The following is a 20,000-nucleotide window of genomic DNA, read 5'->3' as shown; positions in this document are numbered from 1 at the left end:
GGTGGGTGTGAGTGAGTGAGTTAGTGAGAGTGTGTGGGTGTGTTTGAGTGAGTGAGTAAGTGTGAGTGAGGGTGGGTGAGTGAGTGAGTGAGAGAGTGTGTGTGGATGTGTTTGAGTGAGTGAGTGAGTGAGTGAGTGAGTGAGTGAGTGAGTGAGTGAGTGAGTGAGTGAGTGAGTGAGGGTGAGTGAGTGAGAGTGTTTGTGAGTGAGTGAGTGAGTGAGTGAGAGTGTGTGGGTGTGAGTGAGTGAGTGAGAGTGTGTGGGTGTGTTTGAGTGAGTGAGTGAGTGTGAGTGAGGGTGGGTGAGTGAGTGAGTGAGTGAGGGTGAGTGAGTGAGTGAGTAGTGAGTGAGAGTGTTTGTGAGTGAGTGAGTGAGTGAGTGAGTGAGTGAGTGAGTGAGAGTGTGTGGGTGTGAGTGAGTGTGTGTGAGTGAGAGAGTGTTTGTGAGTGAGTGAGTGAGAGAGTGAGTGAGTGAGTGAGTGAGTGAGTGTGAGTGAGGGTGGGTGAGTGAGTGAGTGAGTGGGTGGGTGGGTGAGTGAGTGAGTGAGTGAGTGAGAGTGTTTGTGAGTGAGTGAGTGAGTGAGTGAGTGAGTGAGTGAGAGTGTGTGGGTGTGTTTGTGTGAGTGAGTGAGTGAGTGAGTGAGAGTGTGTGTGGGTGTGTTTGAGTGAGTGAGTGAGAGTGTGTGGGTGTGTTTGTGTGAGTGAGTGAGTGAGTGAGTGAGTGAGTGAGTGAGTGAGTGAGTGAGTGAGTGAGTGGGTGAGTGAGTGAGAGGGTGAGTGAGTGAGTGAGTGAGTGAGTGAGTGAGTGAGTGAGAGTGGGTGTGTTTGTGTTTGTGAGTGAGGGAGTGTGTGTGTGAGTGAGTGAGTGAGTGAGTGAGTGAGTGTGTGTGGGTGTGTTTGAGTGAGTGAGTGAGTGAGTGAGAGTGTGTGTGGGTGTGTTTGTGTGAGTGAGGGAGTGAGGGAGTGAGTGGGTGGGTGGGGGAGTGAGGGAGTGAGTTGAGTGAGTGAGTGAGTGAGAGTGGGTGTGTTTGTGAGTGAGGGAGTGTGTGTGAGTGTGTGAGTGTGTGAGTGAGTGAGTGAGTGAGTGAGTGAGTGAGTGAGTGAGTGACTGAGTGAGGGAGTGTGTGTGTGTTTGTGTGAGTGAGTGAGTGTGACTGAGTGAGTGAGGGAGTGTGTGTGTTTGAGTGACTGAGTGAGTGAGTGACTGAGTGTGTGTGTGTGTTTGTGTGAGTGAGTGAGTGAGTGAGTGAGTGAGTGAGTGAGTGAGTGAGAGGGTGGGTGAGTGAGTGATTGAGAGGGTGGGTGGGTGAGTGAGTGAGTGAGTGAGTGAGAGTGGGTGTGTTTGTGTTTGTGAGTGAGGGAGTGTGTGTGTGTGTGTGTGTGTGTGTGTGTGTGTGTGTGTGTGTGTGTGTGAGTGAGTGGGTGAGTGAGTGAGTGAGTGAGTGAGAGAGTGTGTGTGGGTGTGTTTGAGTGAGTGAGTGAGTGAGTGAGTGAGTGAGTGAGTGAGTGAGTGAGTGAGTGAGTGAGTGAGTGAGTGAGTGGGAGTGTGTGGGTGTATTTGTGTGAGTGAGTGAGTGGGTGAGTGAGTGAGGTTGGGTAGGTGAGTGAGTGAGTGAGAGTGGGTGTGTTTGTGTTTGTGAGTGAGGGAGTGTGTGTGAGTGAGTGACTGAGTGAGGGAGTGTGTTTGTGTGAGTGAGTGAGTGAGTGAGTGACTGAGTGAGGGAGTGTGTGTGTGTGTGTGTGTGTGTTTGTGTGAGTGAGTGTGAGTGTGAGTGAGTGTGTGACTGAGTGAGCGAGTGAGTGAGCGAGTGAGCGAGTGAGTGAGTGAGTGAATGTATGTGAGTGACTGACTGACTGACTGACTGTGTGTGTTTGTGAGTGTGTGTGACATTAACCTCTCGGGTCCCCTGCTCATTACCCAGGGTGCCGTGCGGGTCGGGGTTGGTGGCCCCGTCTTCACCTGGAGCCCGAGAGCGATTGAATCAGACAGCTGTCAGTGTCAGTGCGCAGGCGAGAGCCATAAAAGAGCACAAACGAGCATCGTTACTGCGGGGACAGTGATTATCATAATGGCAACAATAAAGCCCATGGTCGTTATGGCGGTGATGATGATGATGATGCTGGGGTGATTAATGCTGGGAGATAAATGAAAACGATGTATCACACTCCTCCCTGCAGCGGAACCGCATATCGAGTGTGTGTGTGTGTAATGAATTACGTTCTGCATGTGTCTGCATGCACATACATGTGATCATAAATCACGCGCTGCATGATTTCACACTCACGCCAGGCTGTTTTTTGCATGTACAAGAGAAAAAATCTTCAAGGTGAATGTGACGAAACTTGATAAGAACGTGTTCGGGTCGTAATCAAAAGGAAAAATAAGAAATTTTTTGCTTAAAGAAAAAAATTATCGTTTTAGATCCAGTTTATTTTGATTGGGACATTATTTATATGATCATTAAGCACGTTCCCCCAATTATCATTTCCATAATGAAAAAGAAAAGAATAAATATTATGTAAATTAGATTAAAGCTTAAATTAAAGCTAATATGTAATGATATTATTTGTTTTATGCCATCAAGTCATTTAAAAATAAATAAAGTAAATTATATATAACAGTAATTTCTATGGCATTACTGTAAAAAATGACTCTATTACAGCACTGGAAATATAATGAGAATTATCACTGAGAACTATAAACAAACATATGCATTAATTACAGTAATGAGAATTTGCAGTGAAAATGTATAGTTCAGTCCTGAAACTCTAGAGGGCGCAGGCTGATTGGTCCTTTACATGCAATCTGCAACCAATCACATCATTACCGCATGGCACAAGCTGATTGGCCTCTGCTGATCCTGCAGCCAATGAGATTGCTTGCTCAACATTTAAATAGTCTGGTTCAGTGTTTGCTGTAAGCTAGTTCCCCTGAACCCCTCCACCTCCCCAGCTCCACCTGCCTAGATCTGCTACAGGATTTATGTGTGTGTCTTTATACAACAGCAGCAGCAGCAGCAGATCTTACATGCTCACAGCGTCTCTGTGTGTATTAGCAGTAGCAAGTCTATACTTGCTCTGCAACATTAACATGCTAAAAATATGAGAGTTGTCATGATTGAAATGGGTTTATTGGCTTTTTTTGTCAATGCAATGGTCCTAAAATAAGGTTTAATGTTCTTTTCTTGCTTTTTTTCTATAGTAAAACATGACCTAAACGTGTAGCTTATCAGTTATTTCTACAATATTCTGCAAAACCAAAAACCAGAACCAGTGATATTTGAAATCGTTACGTTTTAGTTTTTATTAATGGTTTGAATTAGTTTGTATCTTTATATTTTCTAATTAAAATTTAGTTAAAGTTTTTTTTTTGTTTTTTTTTTTTGTGTTTTTGTATTATTATGTTACAGATATCGTCCTTGATGTTATTTTTTATATTATTTTTTTATATTTTTTTATATTATTTTTTATTATTATTATTTTTGGTTTATAGTTTTATTTCAGTTTTAGTTTATTTTAGTACATCAAGTTTAGTGAAGAATTACGCTGAAACAAAATGTATATATTTGTTTAAATATTGTACTTTATTTCAGTTAATGTTTATTTTATTTGAAAGAAACAAAATGTTTTTTTGTTTTTTTTTTACGGTTTTAGTTAACGACATTAATGCTGCAAGTGACATTTGAGACCTGGAGAAGAATCATTTTTCAGTGAATAATGACTTATATTTGGCTCTGTTCCTCTCTTAAAGCAACATACACTCCTACAAAAGACGGTTCCAGAAGGGGGTTTTCACAGTGATGTCATAGAAGAACCATTTTTGGAATCTTTCCATAATCATTTTCAGTGAAGAGTTCTTAAAATAGCCTAACAATTTTTTCTTAGTGTGTGGAACATTTAAAAAGAAATCTGAAGAAGGTTTTCCACTTTAAAGAAAGTTTTTTTGGAATGGAAAGGCTCCATTGATGTTTAAAGGTTGTATCAGTGATTTCAGGCCCAAAAAAAAAAGATCACATTCATCTAATCTTTCCTAACGATCCGCTAGCTGCCCGCCCCATAAGCATGCCGTCAAAAAAACGCGTCTCTGTTGGCAGCCTAGGCTCTGAGATCTGCACACAAAAACAGTTGGTTTCACCAACCACTCAAAACCAAAACAAATAGTGTTCCAACCAATCACCGACAGGGGGAGGGTGTTGTGAGGTTTTGTGCTCGTGCACGGCTGCACGCGAAGTCGGAGCTGAAGAAGAAGCTGGCGCAAAACCTCAAAACACCCTCCCCCTGTCGGTGATTGGTTGGAACACTATTTATTTTGGTTTTGAGTGGTTGGTGAAACCAACTGTTTTTGTGTGCAGATCTCAGAGCCTAGGCTGCCTACAGAGGCGCGGTTTTTTGACGGCATGCTTATGGGCGGGCAGCTAGCAGATCGTTAGGAAAGATTAGATGAATGTGATCTTTTTTTGGGGGGGCCTGAAATCGCTGATACAACCTTTAAGGTTTGTTTAAAGCCAAATAAAGAACCTTTATTTTTAAGAGTGTATGCAATTGCACTTGCAATATATCTAGCAATGTATCAGGATACTTTTATGTTTTTGTCAGATTCATCAAATGACTTTTCAGACTTACTGCATGTGTGTGTGTGTGTCTCCGTTATGAGCTGATGCAATAATGTTGGTGCTCTGTGTTGATGTTTTGATGAAGCCCATGATGCTCTGGGGAGATTTGTTGATGTTGTTGCTGTTGTGTGTGCGCGCGCGCGCTTGTGTGTGTATGTGTGCGTGTTTGAATGAATCTGAACATTTTTTACCTCAATGATGACATTCTGATGACATGGTGCTGTAAGGGAGCACATGGAAATGAGTGTGCGTGTGTGTGTGCGTGTGTCGTTCTGCTGGAATGAGCTAGCGGAGAGAGCAAACATCTGTCACACGCGTCTGAAGTTTCATTTGTGGCGGATCATCAACATAATGATGGAAACAACAAGCCAATGGCCTGAGTGTGAGTGTGTGTACCAGATATTTGTCAGTATATCTTGTGTGTTTAGGCTCCTCAGACAGTAACAGGTGGAGATTAATAATCGTATCGTAGATGCATGACCTCAGGTAGGCCCTCATAACTCAACGTCTGCTTATCCGCGTGCCGCTTGAGTGAAAAATGATAGCCGCGGATAAGTAGGCTAACTTACTATCCTTCATTTGTTTGTTTGTTTCTTCACTGAGTCTAACCTGTGGCTATGTGCACTAATGAACGGACGGCTCTTTTGTCTTTGTTTTCTTCGGACAGACGGAAGACGTGACGCAAACAGAAGTTTCCCAGCAGGTGCAACATTCAGACTCCACGGAAAAACAGCAGCCCAAGCGGTTACACGTCTCCAACATCCCCTTCCGCTTCCGGGACCCAGATTTACGGCAAATGTTCGGGGTGAGTCGATGCGCCAATGCACGCGTTTCTGCCAGCAGCCTCTTTCCTGGTTTCATCGACTGGAGATTCCCGGTTTGTCTGTGAGAGAAGTGCACTGAATCACTAGCATTACGGCCTGTTCACATCAAGGACGATATCTGTAACAATAACGATAAAGATTTAGTTTTAAAAATCATTCTAAATGTAAAGGAATCGTAGAGTTCACTGCCCTGCAAACAATAGCAACACAGAGGAATGATATCGTTAGAATCACTTTCATAGTGATTGTTGTTGTTTTTTCAGCTGATGAACGATAAAAACATTTCCAGACAATCGGAAAATCACATGACTTTAAAGAGTTCAAGCATTTAAAGGGACAGACGACAAATTACACTGTATTGTGATATTCTACGTTGATGTCTTTATTGTTATCGGTTCTGTAGTCTGAATGGGGTGGTCACTGAGGGTACGTTTACACGACAACGATACGCTTAAAATGGAGATGTTTTTCCTTTTAGTTTTTTGTGTACAGACGACACCATTGTCAAAACGATCCCCATTCACAAGGATCCGCGAAAACGACTAAAAACGCTGTATTCGCATTAGATGGCGATGAAACACTATAGACTGAACACGTAATACGTATGTGCATGACGTTACCGTCTTCAGAGATTTACGTTTATTTTTTTTCACTTTGAAACCCGTTTTCAATGTTTGCGTTTTCAGGCACCCAAAACGCTGTTGCCGTGTAAACGAACGGCCAAAACACTTAAAAAGTTTTACGTTTTTAATTGAAAACGTTAATGGTTAAAGTCAACATCAAAACGGACACTATTTACTATAACTCTTTCCCTGCCATTGATGGAATTTTCCAACAATCCTTGTTTTCACTGTTATAAACTAGGGGGCGCTATTACGCATCTTCTGAAAGAGTACAGAATCTCCGGAAGGCATTTTTTTTCTCTTTCTTTAAGACTGTTCATAACTTTTTAAAGTTTAATTTAAAGGACTTTTTCCGTTTTTTCTACTTCAAAAATGTTTTAAATTTAATGTAGCATTTTTTAGCATAATTTAATCCTAGCATTTTCTGAATGAAAATTGTTTCACCAATTTAAAAAAAAAAAAGAGAAAAGAAATACCCACACATTTATTCACAAACAGTCTAGACGAGATTCATTTTTGGGATATATTGCAAATATCGCAGACGATAATGTTTTAATAATCGAGAGAAGCTGAAATATTAGTATTTTTGTATACCCTAACCCTAACCCTAACCCTAACATTCTTAAATCAAAATGCATTTACTTGAGAATGACTCAATATATTAAGTCTGGTTGTGCTAAATTTTTGTCAGAATGAAGCGAGTTTATGCTTAAAACAAGAAAAAAGAAAAGAAAAACTGACCCCATTGGCAGATATATTTTCTTGTTTTAAGCATGTACTCACTTCATTCTGATACACTTTTCCAACACTATCTCACGGCATTTTGCACGTATTTTACAAGCTGGCTAATTCGTACAAATTCATACGACCTCACTCGTACAAATTTGTAAGTTTTTTTCTAAATCTTACATATTTTACGAGTTGGCCAATTCGGATGATTTTCTGGAGTTTAGACATATCGTACGGATTGGACGCGAGATAGCGTTGACTTTTCAGAAAAATAAACGTCGAATCTTAAGCTGTTTTGCTTCTCAAGTACATCTATCTTGATTTAAGAATGTGTAGATGTTTGTAATGGAAAAGAAACGTTGAAAGAAACGTTCCCACTCTCTGAATATCCGAATTACATCTACCGTTCTGACCTGCGGGGCGAATCAGATGATTACAGGCTTACTAAATGCACAGACACTGTGTGCGCCGATTCCTTCTTATTTGCTAAAAATCATCTCAATCATCCTAATGACCCGTCAGCAGCGGGCTGGCCAGAAAAGCTGCTTTAAACAGCGCTCATTTGTTTGGGCCGGTGTCGGCCAGTGGCTCTGTGGAAAAGATGATGTTAATTACAGCACAGACCGCCGTGTAGCCGGATAAATTACATACAACATGGTCTGTTTCCCCCAGCATGCTCTGTGATAGCTGGATTATTGTTCTCAGAGGCTGCCAGGTTTGTGTGCGCCAAATCCACTCAGTAATTAGCTTGCGGTCGTTGTGTATAGGTGGTCCGGAGACTCCGTATGGATGCCACAGACAATATGGATGACTAGGGACGTTTGTTTAATCACTATTAACCTAGCTGGCATCAGGAAAGTCTCTGAACCTTTCATTTGTCCTGTGAAATGAGTTTTTTGAAGGCACACTCTCTGCATTTTCACGCTGACTGTGAAAACTAACTAAACGATGATGATGAAACGATGATGTTTGGTCATGTGACGCATATTGTACCCAGTAGATATATGTGTTTAAACCGGCATTGTTGTGCTATTCACTTTCATAATGTTGCTAACGATACACTGCAAAAAGAAAAAGGTTTTCTGACCAAGTACTATTGTTTTGTATCTTGATTTAAGAATTTTTTATTTGTAATGGAAAACATGGGAAGGCAAATTACTAGATACTAATATTAGATATTAAGTCTTTTTTGTCAGAATGAAAGTGAGTTTATGCTTAAAACAAGAAAAAAATATCTGTCAACGGGTTGAGAAAAATAGTTTTAATAATTTAGTTTTCTCTTTTTATACATACATTTTTTTGACACCGTTGGGAAACTCACTTCATTCTGAAACACTTTTCAGAAAAATAAACGTCAACAATCATCAAAATTAAGTGACTTTATGCCTAAAACAAGAAAAAAAAATCTACCAGAAAAATAATCTTGTTTTCCCTTTGAATTAAGTTTATTTTCTGACCCCACTGATATATATTTTGTTTTAAGCATAAACTCACTCACCTTATTTATAATCACCATATTTATAATAAATCCATCATATTTAGAAAATATTAATCATATAATATAATGAAATGTATGTATTGTTACTACTGTAAAGCCATAATAAATTACAATGGGATCTCCTTCAAAGTTTTCAGGATCTTTTTACATTTTTAATCAAAATAAACAGATAGTATTAACTTAAATATTGTGTGAGACATATTACTTTAGCAAAAGTAATCCCCACCTCATACATTTATACGATTTTTGAACAAAACAAACCGCTTTTTATGATTTATTTTCCCACAAAATGTGTTGATCCATCAATGTTCGATAAAAACATATATTTTTTCTGCAATCATACACTATGGGAGAAATGAAAAGCACATTTTCTTCAAGGTTCTAACAAGTTGAGATAATAAGCACCATCTGCCCGCCGCGGACTATGAAGTGAGCCTCGCTAATGACTCGCCGCCATGCTAACAAAGCTTGGCGGCGTTGATTAGCCTCGTGGCTAATGGAGATTTAGCCTGTGGTGAGCAGGGCCGAAGCTTTCCTTTGCCAAGAGTAAGCAGTGCAGCTAATTAGCTGCTTGGCTAACGGAGAGCCGAAGCTAAATGAGTGGGGCGTCAGGTTAGCGTCGCAGGCTAAAGCGCTGGAGCCTGGGAGTCGCTAATGAGTGCAGAAGTACGGGGCTCATTATCCGGAGCCGAGTGGTTTATTACTGAGGATGTCCATATGGAAATGTGAGGTGGGAGAGAGCGTTCCTGGAAGTAAAACCCCCGGCTTTGTGTCGGCTTACGGGCTGTTTCTTCTTCCCCTCTGCCTGTGGGCCTCAAGGGCTGCTGGGAATCGCTCTCACAGGGGGCCTTTACCTTCATCTCCAGCTTTTCCCGCTGCGCAGACGCTACGTTAGCATTCCACCTGCGGCTCTGCTCTTTTAAGAGACGGAATTAAAGATCTGCTTAAATCTGAGCAGCGAACAAGTCTTCATCGGCATGGAGTCCACTCGCATTACAGAAAACCCCACCAATCAGAGCACTTCAAAAGACGCAGTCCGTGCCCAAACCGCCTTCAATACTGCTGTGCTTTGCAGAATACAGCATGAGCTTTTTTGGCTGGGTGTTTTGTGCATAATTGGAAAAGCCATCTAATCCAGCATCTGAGGGAGAATGGTTTTACTCTGGACATTCAGGGTTGAATTGAGAAGGCATTTTAAATTACAATTAAATTCTTGCATATGAATTTAGGTTACAAACAAGATGAAGAATTTAATCAAAATAAACTTGACAATGGCTTAAAGTGTTAAAGTTTATGAATATTGTACTCTGGACTTTCAGAATTGAATTGAAAATGCCTTTTAAATTACAATTCAATTCTTGCATATGAATTGAGGTTGCAAACAAGATGCATACATTTCCAAATGAATTGAAATTCAAAGAAAGTAAGTTTAATCTTCAGCAAACGTTTTCCAGATAAACTTGACTTGAATATTTTAATACTTATCAACTTTTGAAATGTTTTAATGTAATATTTTCTAAGTTTGATGTTTTTGATATAAATATTTAGTTTATATATTTCACCATTAACTTTTGTGAACCAGAGAAGAAGAATGCTTCATTTCCCAGTCAGTGTTGCCAAGTCAGTGGTTTCAGGGTACTTTTAAGCTGTAGCCGTGGGTTATTATATTCTTTTATCCTCGGGTTGATTTCCACCCCCGTACATATGATTTCAGTGCTCCAAAACCCCCAAAACACCCCCAGACACACAAATTCAGTAGAGAATTCGGGTGTTCGACGGAGAAAATCACATTGGGCTATTTTTGGTCTCCTTTTGACTGGCTATTGCGCTTCTTTTGTTGCGCAGACCTGGCAACCTTGCAGTATGCATAGCACAGCTTACTGCCTATATTTCCGCTAAAATCTCAGTGCTAATCAAGCTTCTATTATAGTATTCTCCCATAGCACACTGTGATTGTAGCAAACGGTTTCTGTCATGTTTCTTATAACTGTCGATCACAAGTAATTATATCTTAACATGTAGACATTTATGTGTGTAGCAGATACTTTTTTCCAAAGTGACTTGCATTGCATTTAAGGTTTACATTTTATCAGTTCATGCACTGGACTGCAATGATATGATTTCCACTGAGTCTAAAGGGGTTTTAACACTAGGTATGTTTGCCACTGTCCCAATCCGAGTGTGTTTGTTCCAGGTGCCAGGTCCTAAAACTAACTTTTTGCCACACCTGCCAATGGCCAGTGACTTAAGAAATGTATCGGCCATAAATATTTTTTACCGGCCATGAAACAACAGCAAACAGCTGAACACAGCAAAAACAGGCAGTAATGACACCAAAATGTTAGATACCAGTGAAAATTTAAATTTTTCAGGTACAGAAATGTAATAAAGTAAGCAAAAGTAAAATACTGCATAGTTTTTACTGTATAAATTAAACATCCTTATTAATTAGTCCTTATTAAAGTTACAAAAGTGTTGCAGTGAATGCTTTTTTTTTTCTTTGTCCTTTGATGTTTGATTAGCATTCAAACAGACAGCAGCAGGAATATTAGGCTGCTGTCACTTTAAGAGTGATATACTGCCAATATACTGATACTGTACACAAGCGTTTACTCACTACTTTTTTACATAAATTTGTGTGAATTTATCCGCTCAAGTGCAAGAAGGCGTGAAAGAGATTCATGTTGGTCCGCAGTGTTGGTCTTGTTTCACACACATTTGATTTTTTCGAACCCTGGTGCATTTGTGTGCATCTTAAGTATGATTAAAAAAAAAACAGGACGCAGGTCAATATATTGTGATTTTTTTTATTAAAGGACAAGTTCGGTATTTTACACTTAAAGCCCTGTTTACAGATCGTTTCTGATGAAATAGAACGGTTAAGATTAAAATTTGGACACATGCTGCTGTCCCGAGAATTTTAGGTTTATTTAGCTTTCCCCCCCCACCTACACAATGGCAGCCTATGGGCACTGGAACAATCCTTCATAAAACGCATTAAACTTTCGTTTACAAAGACGTGAAACTCACCGAGTGGTCAGGGGTGTTCACTGATATGCTCACACAAAAATCGCTGCAAAAGAACAAGCGTGCACCCTAGTCTGAGTTGCTTTCACATTCACGTGAATCGCACCACAGTTCCGGTGCAACCAAACTCAGACCACCTCCTAAAGGTAGTCTCGGATTTGGTACCCCCCCCCGGACGCACCCGGGTCCGGAAGACAGCTTTCACATTTCCAATTTTTCATGCAAACCATGCTCTGTTTCGAACTAAACTGCTAGTTTGAAAGCATCCTAAATGCAGAAACCATTGTGCATAGAGTCTATTGTAGTTTAGTAAATTCCTCTTCCTGTTATTCCAATTCAACTTCCTGTGGGGTGTGGCACAAATTTACACTAATTAATTGAAAAGGAGCCATTTCTTCAATGCAGATTTTTGCACAGTCCCTTTTGCACAGAGAAACTGCCACCACAGGGGGTATCTGAGCATGCTCAGTAGAAAAGATCACTTCCCCTACTGTACGCAACTTTCCTACCAAACTCATTAATCTCTATCACTGGTCCATTAGGCCTGGTTAAAACAATTAGCATCTGCGGCACGCTAGCCAGGGAAAACCCCACCATACAACTCGGAGCCCACGCTGGGGAGTTAATGTGTTTGTGTGTGTCTCTGATTGAGCCCTCCGCAGAATGTGCATTCATTTGAATAAATTGATAGATTTCAGCCTACAGTTTCACACAGATGCTGATTGGATGAGCAATAATATTAAGCCATTGCAGCTGTAGCACAAACAGAAAGACTATGAGCGTAGAGTCATCAGAGTACTCCTTAAATGTTATTGCACGTAGTATCAGCTTCGTCTAAGATGTTTCTCCTAAAAGACATTGGTGTCTGAGCCCAGTTTGAGACATTGTTGATATCTACTTTGAAACTCTAGAAGAGAAATGCTTGAGATTACTGGAGTCTTTTTTTCTCAGGAGAAACAATTGAGACTTTAAAGAGTCATTTGTAATTGTCATGTCCAGTTTGAGTGTTTCTGGATCTTATAATGAGAGATCAGAGAAAATTGTATTGCTCAGGAGGCTTAAAGTTCTTCACTGTTATGTCTCGGTATCATCTCAGATTATTCTCCTAAAATCTGTTTGGAGAAAGAAAGAGTTGATAGCAGCCAGATTATTTGATCTTGAGAGAATTTGATCTTGAGTTCCTCTTGAGATCTCTGACTTTTGATTGCAGACGTATCTTGGCAGATCTGACCACAGTTTAAGACATTGTTGAGATGTCTTCTGAAACTCAAGTAGAGAAATGTGAGATCACTGGGGTCTTTTTCTCAAGAGAAACATATGAGATACAGAAGACTTCTTCAAAAGTCTCCATTTAATCTCATTAAAATCTTGAAGAAGCAATTGAGGCATTAAAGAGTCCTCAATCGGGATTTTACTGTCCAGTTTGAGTATTTCTGGATCTTATGCTGAGAGATCAGTGATCAGAGGACATTTGATTGCTCAAGAAACTTAAAGAAGTTCACTGTTATGTCTCAGTATCTTCTCGGATTATTCTCCTAAAAAAGAATATATATATAGCAGCCAGATTATTTGATCTTTAGAGAATTTGATGAGAACCGTTTGAGTTCCTATTGAGATCTCTGACCTTTGATTGCAGACTTTGGTATCTTTGCAAATCTGAGAACAGTTTGAGACATTGTTGACATTGTTCTCTTCTGAAAACTCTAGCGGCGACAAATGTGAGATTACTGGGGTCTTTTTTTTTTTTTCAGGAGAAACATCTGAGAAGCAGGAATCTTTCGCAAACGTTTCAATTCACTCTGTCTAGGAGAAACAATTGAGATTTCATGTGTGATTTTTCTTTCCTAAGGGCAGAGCTGTTAATGAAGATGAAGGCTTCCCGAATCTTTGCATCTCATGTCTAGCGACTTTTCCCCGACCTCTCCTCAGAGTCTGAATCTCAGACAAACGGCTAATTAACATAAGCATGTAATCTGACTAACGTTGACCCTGTAACCCTGTCCATTCATCCTTTTTTTGTAGTCGGTCTCTGTAGAGATCAGTGCCTGCTCTTGATCCTATTAGCACTTCCAGCATCGTCTCTCCACACAGAACGACGCTCGCAGAGGTTTTATTTTCTACCGCAGTGGCCAAATGATGGCGATGCAGCATGCTTGACAGGGTAATTACTTTTAATGAAATAATACGACCATCACAGGCATCAATTAAAAGCCGTGCTCATTAGAGGGGTTTGCGCTCGTCCCTCATCCCTCCGTTTTCTAACGATCCAAACAGCACGGAAGCTAAATCGAAGATTGCTGAACGTTTCCCCCCTTGGGAGCGATGGCACACAACAAAAACGAGAGAGAGAGAGAGGAAGACAGAGAAGAAAGGGAGCTTGTCAATAGTGAAAGAGAAAAAACACTGTACACACACATAGTTCTGTTTATCTTTATAATATTACAAAAAATGTGGGCATAAATGACCTGTTTTGCTTGTTTTTCTCTCTATGAGACATTCTCAGGCCTCTGCTGAGACCTCACTCCAGAGACTCCAGATAAAACACATTAGAAACCTCACGCAACAGACTTATATTGAAAAACCTCTCCTGATAGACCTCACGCCAGAGATTCCCTGATAGACCTCATGCCAGAGACCTCACTCCAGAGACTCCAGATAAAACACAATAGAAACCTCACGCAACAGACTTATACTGAAAAACCTCTCCTGATAGACCTCACGCCAAAGACCTCACTCCAGAGACTCCAGATAAAACACATTAGAAACCTCACGCAACAGACTTATACTGAAAAACCTCTCCTGATAGACCTCACGCCAAAGACCTTACTCCAGAGACTCCAGATAAAACACATTAGAAACCTCACGCAACACTTATACTGAAAAACCTCTCCTGATAGACCTCACTCCAGAGACTCCCTGATAGACCTCATGCCAGAGACCTCACTCCAGAGACTCCAGATAAAACACATTAGAAACCTCACGCAACACTTATACTGAAAAACCTCTCCTGATAGACCTCACGCCAAAGACCTCACTCCAGAGACTCCAGATAAAACACATTAGAAACCTCACGCAACAGACTTATACTGAAAAACCTCTCCTGATAGACCTCACGCCAAAGACCTCACTCCAGAGACTCCAGATAAAACACATTAGAAACCTCACGCAACACTTATACTGAAAAACCTCTCCTGATAGACCTCACGCCAGAGACTCCCTGATAGACCTCACGTCAGAGACCTCACTCCAGAGACTCCCTGATAGACCTCACGTCAGAGACCTCACTCCAGAGACTCCAGATAAAACACATTAGAAACCTCACGCAACAGACTTATACTGAAAAACCTCTCCTGATAGACCTCACGCCAGAGATTCCCTGATAGACCTCATGCCAGAGACCTCACTCCAGAGATTCCCTGATAGACCTCACGCCAGAGACCTCACTCCAGAGATTCCCTGATAGACCTCACGCCAGAGACCTCACTCCAGAGACTCCAGATAAAACACATTAGAAACCTCACGCAACAGACTTATACTGAAAAACCTCTCCTGATAGACCTCACTCCAGAGAGTCCCTGATAGACCTCATGCCAGAGACCTCACTCCAGAGACTCCAGATAAAACACATTAGAAACCTCACGCAACAGACTTATACTGAAAAACCTCTCCTGATAGACCTCACTCCAGAGATTCCCTGATAGACCTCACGCCAGAGACCTCACTCCAGAGATTCCCTGATAGACCTCACGCCAGAGACCTCACTCCAGAGACTCCCTGATAGACCTCACGCCAGAGACCTCATTCCAGAGACTCCAGATAAAACACATTAGAAACCTCACGCAACAGACTTATACTGAAAAACCTCTCCTGATAGACCTCACGCCAGAGACCTCACTCCAGAGACTCCCTGATAGACCTCACGCCAGAGACCTCACTCCAGAGATTCCCTGATAGACCTCACGCCAGAGACCTCACTCCAGAGATTCCCTGATAGACCTCACGCCAGAGACCTCACTCCAGAGACTCCAGATAAAACACATTAGAAACCTCACGCAACAGACTTATACTGAAAAACCTCTCCTGATAGACCTCACTCCAGAGAGTCCCTGATAGACCTCATGCCAGAGACCTCACTCCAGAGACTCCAGATAAAACACATTAGAAACCTCATGCAACAGACTTATACTGAAAAACCTCTCCTGATAGACCTCACTCCAGAGATTCCCTGATAGACCTCACGCCAGAGACCTCACTCCAGAGATTCCCTGATAGACCTCACGCCAGAGACCTCACTCCAGAGACTCCCTGATAGACCTCACGCCAGAGACCTCATTCCAGAGACTCCAGATAAAACACATTAGAAACCTCACGCAACAGACTTATACTGAAAAACCTCTCCTGATAGACCTCACGCCAGAGACCTCACTCCAGAGACTCCCTGATAGACCTCACGCCAGAGACCTCACTCCAGAGACTCCAGATAAAACACATTAGAAACCTCACACAACAGACTTATACTGAAAAACCTCATCTGATAGACCTCACACCAGAGACAATTATATAAAAATTAAAGCAAACTATAAAATAAAAACTTTAACTTTGTTTTAATTTTAATTTTAAAGTATTCATAATTTTTTGTGTGTTTTTGTCGGTTTAATTGCTTTCAGTTTTGTTGAAAAATGTCTATTTATTATTATTATTATTATATAATAGATTATATTTTGTTATTTTATTTTATTTTTAGTTCAAGTTAAATATAAAAGGGAGATTTTGCCGTAATGAAAAATATTTAAAATGTTTTTCTTTTTTTTCTCTTTTTTATATATATATATATATATATATACATATATATATATATATTATTCATTTTGATTAACATTTACTTAAAGTAACACTAGTGTTTTTTTTAAGGTTTTGGTTTTAATTTTAGTCCAGTGCCAGAGACCTCACATTATAAACCTCACGCCAGAGACCTCTGCAGGCTCTTAATAATGCTGTAGAATGAGATTATAGCAACAGAATTGCAAAAGTTTTCCACATCTAAACTCTTGAAAGTTGTTTTATGAAGCCCGCAGTGGAAAGCGTCTAACATGTCCTGTTTGTTATGTAATTGCAGTTTCACGAATGTGTGATGTTATTATTTCATCCCAGGATTCAAGCCCCACTTTCTCATGGACACAGAGGCTCCTAATTGATTTATCTCTCTCTTATTCCCTTCTTCATCTTGCTTTTCTCTCCCTCCCTCGCTCTCTCTTTCTCTCGCTCTCCTTTTCTGCAGCAATTTGGGAAGATCTTAGACGTGGAGATTATCTTTAATGAAAGAGGATCAAAGGTATGAATGACGCTTGCTTTCTTCCCCTCTCTGTTTGTGTAGCGACGATCTCTTCTGAACTCTTTATTGGCTTAGAGACGCCGGTTTGATCTTCCTCGAGTCAGATTAAAGACTATAAAGTCAAAGAGCAAAGCAGACATGGCAGTGCACATAATCAGAGCTAGTTCAGGGTCAGAGGTCAGCCGCTCGCAGGACTTCACCATAATCTGCTGTTTGTTCAGACGACACAGAGAATTAAGTACAAACTCTTGTGCTGCTGATGTTGACTTCAGGCTTTACTGTGCTGTATAGATCACAATTATAATAGTTATGACAAAATTGACCTATTCATTTTCCTCCAGAGCCTATTGCTCTGAGGGATAAGTGAGGCCGGGGCTAGTTGTCACACTGACAAGATATTTTGGAGAACTGCATGCTGGAACATTAAACATTGAAAAGACCTAATTGTTTAACAGAATTTGATTGTTTTAATGTTGTTAATCAATAATAAAGATACATGTGACTCACTATGGCAAGCCGTTTGAACTTTTATTAATTTCCAGGATACTAATTCTTGATATCAACAATTCAGTTTTAACTAGTTAAAATGATAGTTATTGATCTCAGGAATTAGATTTCTACTGTAACAATGGCAATTTTTGATATCAGAAATTACATTTCCACTAGTAACGATGCTAATTCTTGATATCCACAATTACATTTCAACTAGTAAAAACTATCATTCTTGATATCTGTAATTGTATTTTCACTAGTGAAATGTCACCATAGGCTGCCATTCAAAATCCATTGTTGATATCAAGAATTGATTTCTTACTAGTTGAAATGCCAATTTCACATATCAGAAATACAATTCTTACTAGTGACAATGTATGGCGAGCCGTTTTAGCTTAAATTGTACCCAGCGTTACTCGTCGTAATTGCATTTTTACTAGTAAGAATTGAATTAGAGAGCTCTACAATTAAATTCTTACTAGTAGCAATTACAATTAGAGAGCTCTCTAATCCAATTATTACTAGTAACAATTCCAATTAGAGAGCTCTACAAATGAATTTTTACTAGTCATATGTCTCCGTTGACTTCCATTCATTTTTAATTACAGAGCTCTACAATTGAATTGTTACTAGTAAGAATTACAATTAGAGAGCTCTACAATTCAATTTTTACTAGTAAAAAAAACGAATTAAAGATATGTATAATTGCAGAGCTCTGTAATTGAATTAAAGAGCTCTGCAATATGGCAAGCCGTTTTAGCTTAAATTGTACCCAGCGTTACTCGTCGTAATTGCATTTTTACTAGTAAGAATTCAATTAGAGAGCTCTACAAATCAATTCTTACTAGTAGCAATTACAATTAGAGAGCTCTCTAATCCAATTATTTCTAGTAAAAATTACACTTACAGAGCTCTGTAATTCAATTCTTACTAGTAACAATTCCAATTAGAGAGCTCTACAAATTAATTTTTACTAGTCATATGTCTCCATTGACTTCCATTCATTTTTAATTACAGAGCTCTACAATTGAATTGTTACTAGTAAGAATTACAATTTACAGAGCTCTCTAATTGGAATTGTTACTAGTAATAATTGGATTAGAGAGCTCTGTAATTGGTATTATTACTAGTAAGAATTGAATTAAAGAGCTCTGCAATTGCATTCTTACTAGTAACAATTGAAATAGAGAGCTCTCTAATGGGAATTATTACTAGTAACAATTCAATTGTAGAGCTCCGTAATTAAAAATGAATGGAAGTCAATGGAGAGATATGACTAGTAAAAATTCATTTGTAGAGCTCTCTAATTGTAATTGCTACTAGTAAGAATTGAATTGTAGAGCTCTCAATTTGAATTCTTACTAGTAAAAATGCAATTACGACGAGTAACGCTGGGTACAATTTAAGCTAAAACGGCTTGCCATAACAATGTTAATTTCTGATATGATGAATGTGATTGTTACTAGTAAGAAAGCCATTTTAGATATCTGAAATAATATTGATATCAGAAATACATTTTCAGATATCAAAAATTAAAAAAATTGCTAGTGGCAATTCAATTGTTGATATCAAGAATAGACATTTCAACTAGTGACAATTGAATTATTGATATCAGTAATTCACATTTTTACTAGTAACAATTATATTTCTACTAGTAAGAAATCAATTCTTGATATCAACGATTGATTTTGAATGGCAGCCTATGTTGACATTTCACTTGTGAAAATATAATTACAGATATCAACAAGTAAATTGTTGATATCAAAAATGAAATTCTTGATATCAACAATTCATATCCTGGAAATGAATAAAAGTTAAAACGACTTGCCATAGACTCTCGGCTATATGGATAAAATGGGAATCATCCGATAAATAGTTTTTAACAGGGTATTTTATGCTTTTTTTAGGCAGGATTATTATTGGAACACACAACAGGAACTAGCGCAATGGACAACGAAAATTGGCAACATGCAGTATCACAGATCAAAACAAAAACAAACAGTCCAGCCTGGAAACACACATTTCAAAGTAAAATAACTGGCTGTAGAAGTGTTTTTCAGAGAAACGAGTTTGTGAACTTAGCATGCTTCCTCAATATATGCAGACATATTATGGTATTTTTATGCTTTAGTGGAGTGAAAAAGTTTCATATCACTAAGAAAATAAATAATTCTCTTAAGAACTGTTGATTGAAAGGTTCTTTCTATGACATCGCAGTGAAACCCCCCCATTCCGGAAGCGTAACTCTCACAGTCGGTGTTTGGACCTGCACGTCTCTCTGTGGATGGTGTGTAACCGTGTCCCCGACAGCTAGATAAGATGGAGATCATAGCGTGCTCTGCTCTGCTCAAGCAAGCGTTCACTGTTGTGTGCCCTACAAAGCCCATTACCCATGATGCCTTGCTGTCCCCACCACCAGCGTTGCTGTATAATGAACCCACCGGCCCATTAATAAACAATCTATTTTCTAAGAAGCAGCAATTTGCATTCAATATGTTTGTCCCTTTTGAAAAATGGGCTCTCTTTTACCCCTCTGTGTAAGCTAATTATTGCATGATAAAACAGCGGAGCCGGCGAGAGCAGATGCTGCCGTGTGAGATGTCCACAGGATTCATTTGGCCCTCAGTTCCCTTCCTCAATTTATTCCTTTATCTCTCTGACTGATATATATATATGTGAATCAAGCAGGAGGCACTGAAGTTCCTGCGTGTGAGAGTGTCTAATATTAACCGACCCCTCGGGCTGATAGTAGCTCATCCTGTATTATCCAAACACCATCCAGCAGTCCATCATCTGAAGCCCCGCCCCCTCTTCACTCTGATTGGCTGCTGCATCACGATGCTCTTTCACACTCTTTCGCACC

The 20,000-nt window shown here is 39.7% G+C and overlaps 1 protein-coding gene across 13 annotated transcripts in view; it reads left to right on the top strand.

Annotated features, from left to right (window-relative positions):
- rbfox3b (RNA binding fox-1 homolog 3b) overlaps positions 1 to 20,000 on the top strand; it is a 309,370-nt gene that overhangs the window by 259,131 nt on the left and 30,239 nt on the right. For all 13 annotated transcript variants that reach the window (XM_084387722.1, XM_084387715.1, XM_084387713.1 and 10 more), the window contains 2 exons: positions 5,280 to 5,417; positions 16,592 to 16,645. In XM_084387722.1, coding sequence (XP_084243848.1) covers positions 5,280 to 5,417; positions 16,592 to 16,645 — 192 coding nt within the window. The remainder of the gene's footprint in view (positions 1 to 5,279; positions 5,418 to 16,591; positions 16,646 to 20,000) is intronic.

Source organism: Rutilus rutilus (genome assembly GCF_951802725.1).
Source record: "Rutilus rutilus genome assembly, chromosome: 1".
NCBI lineage: Eukaryota > Metazoa > Chordata > Actinopteri > Cypriniformes > Leuciscidae > Rutilus > Rutilus rutilus.
This window is presented reverse-complemented; position numbering and strand designations above follow the sequence as displayed.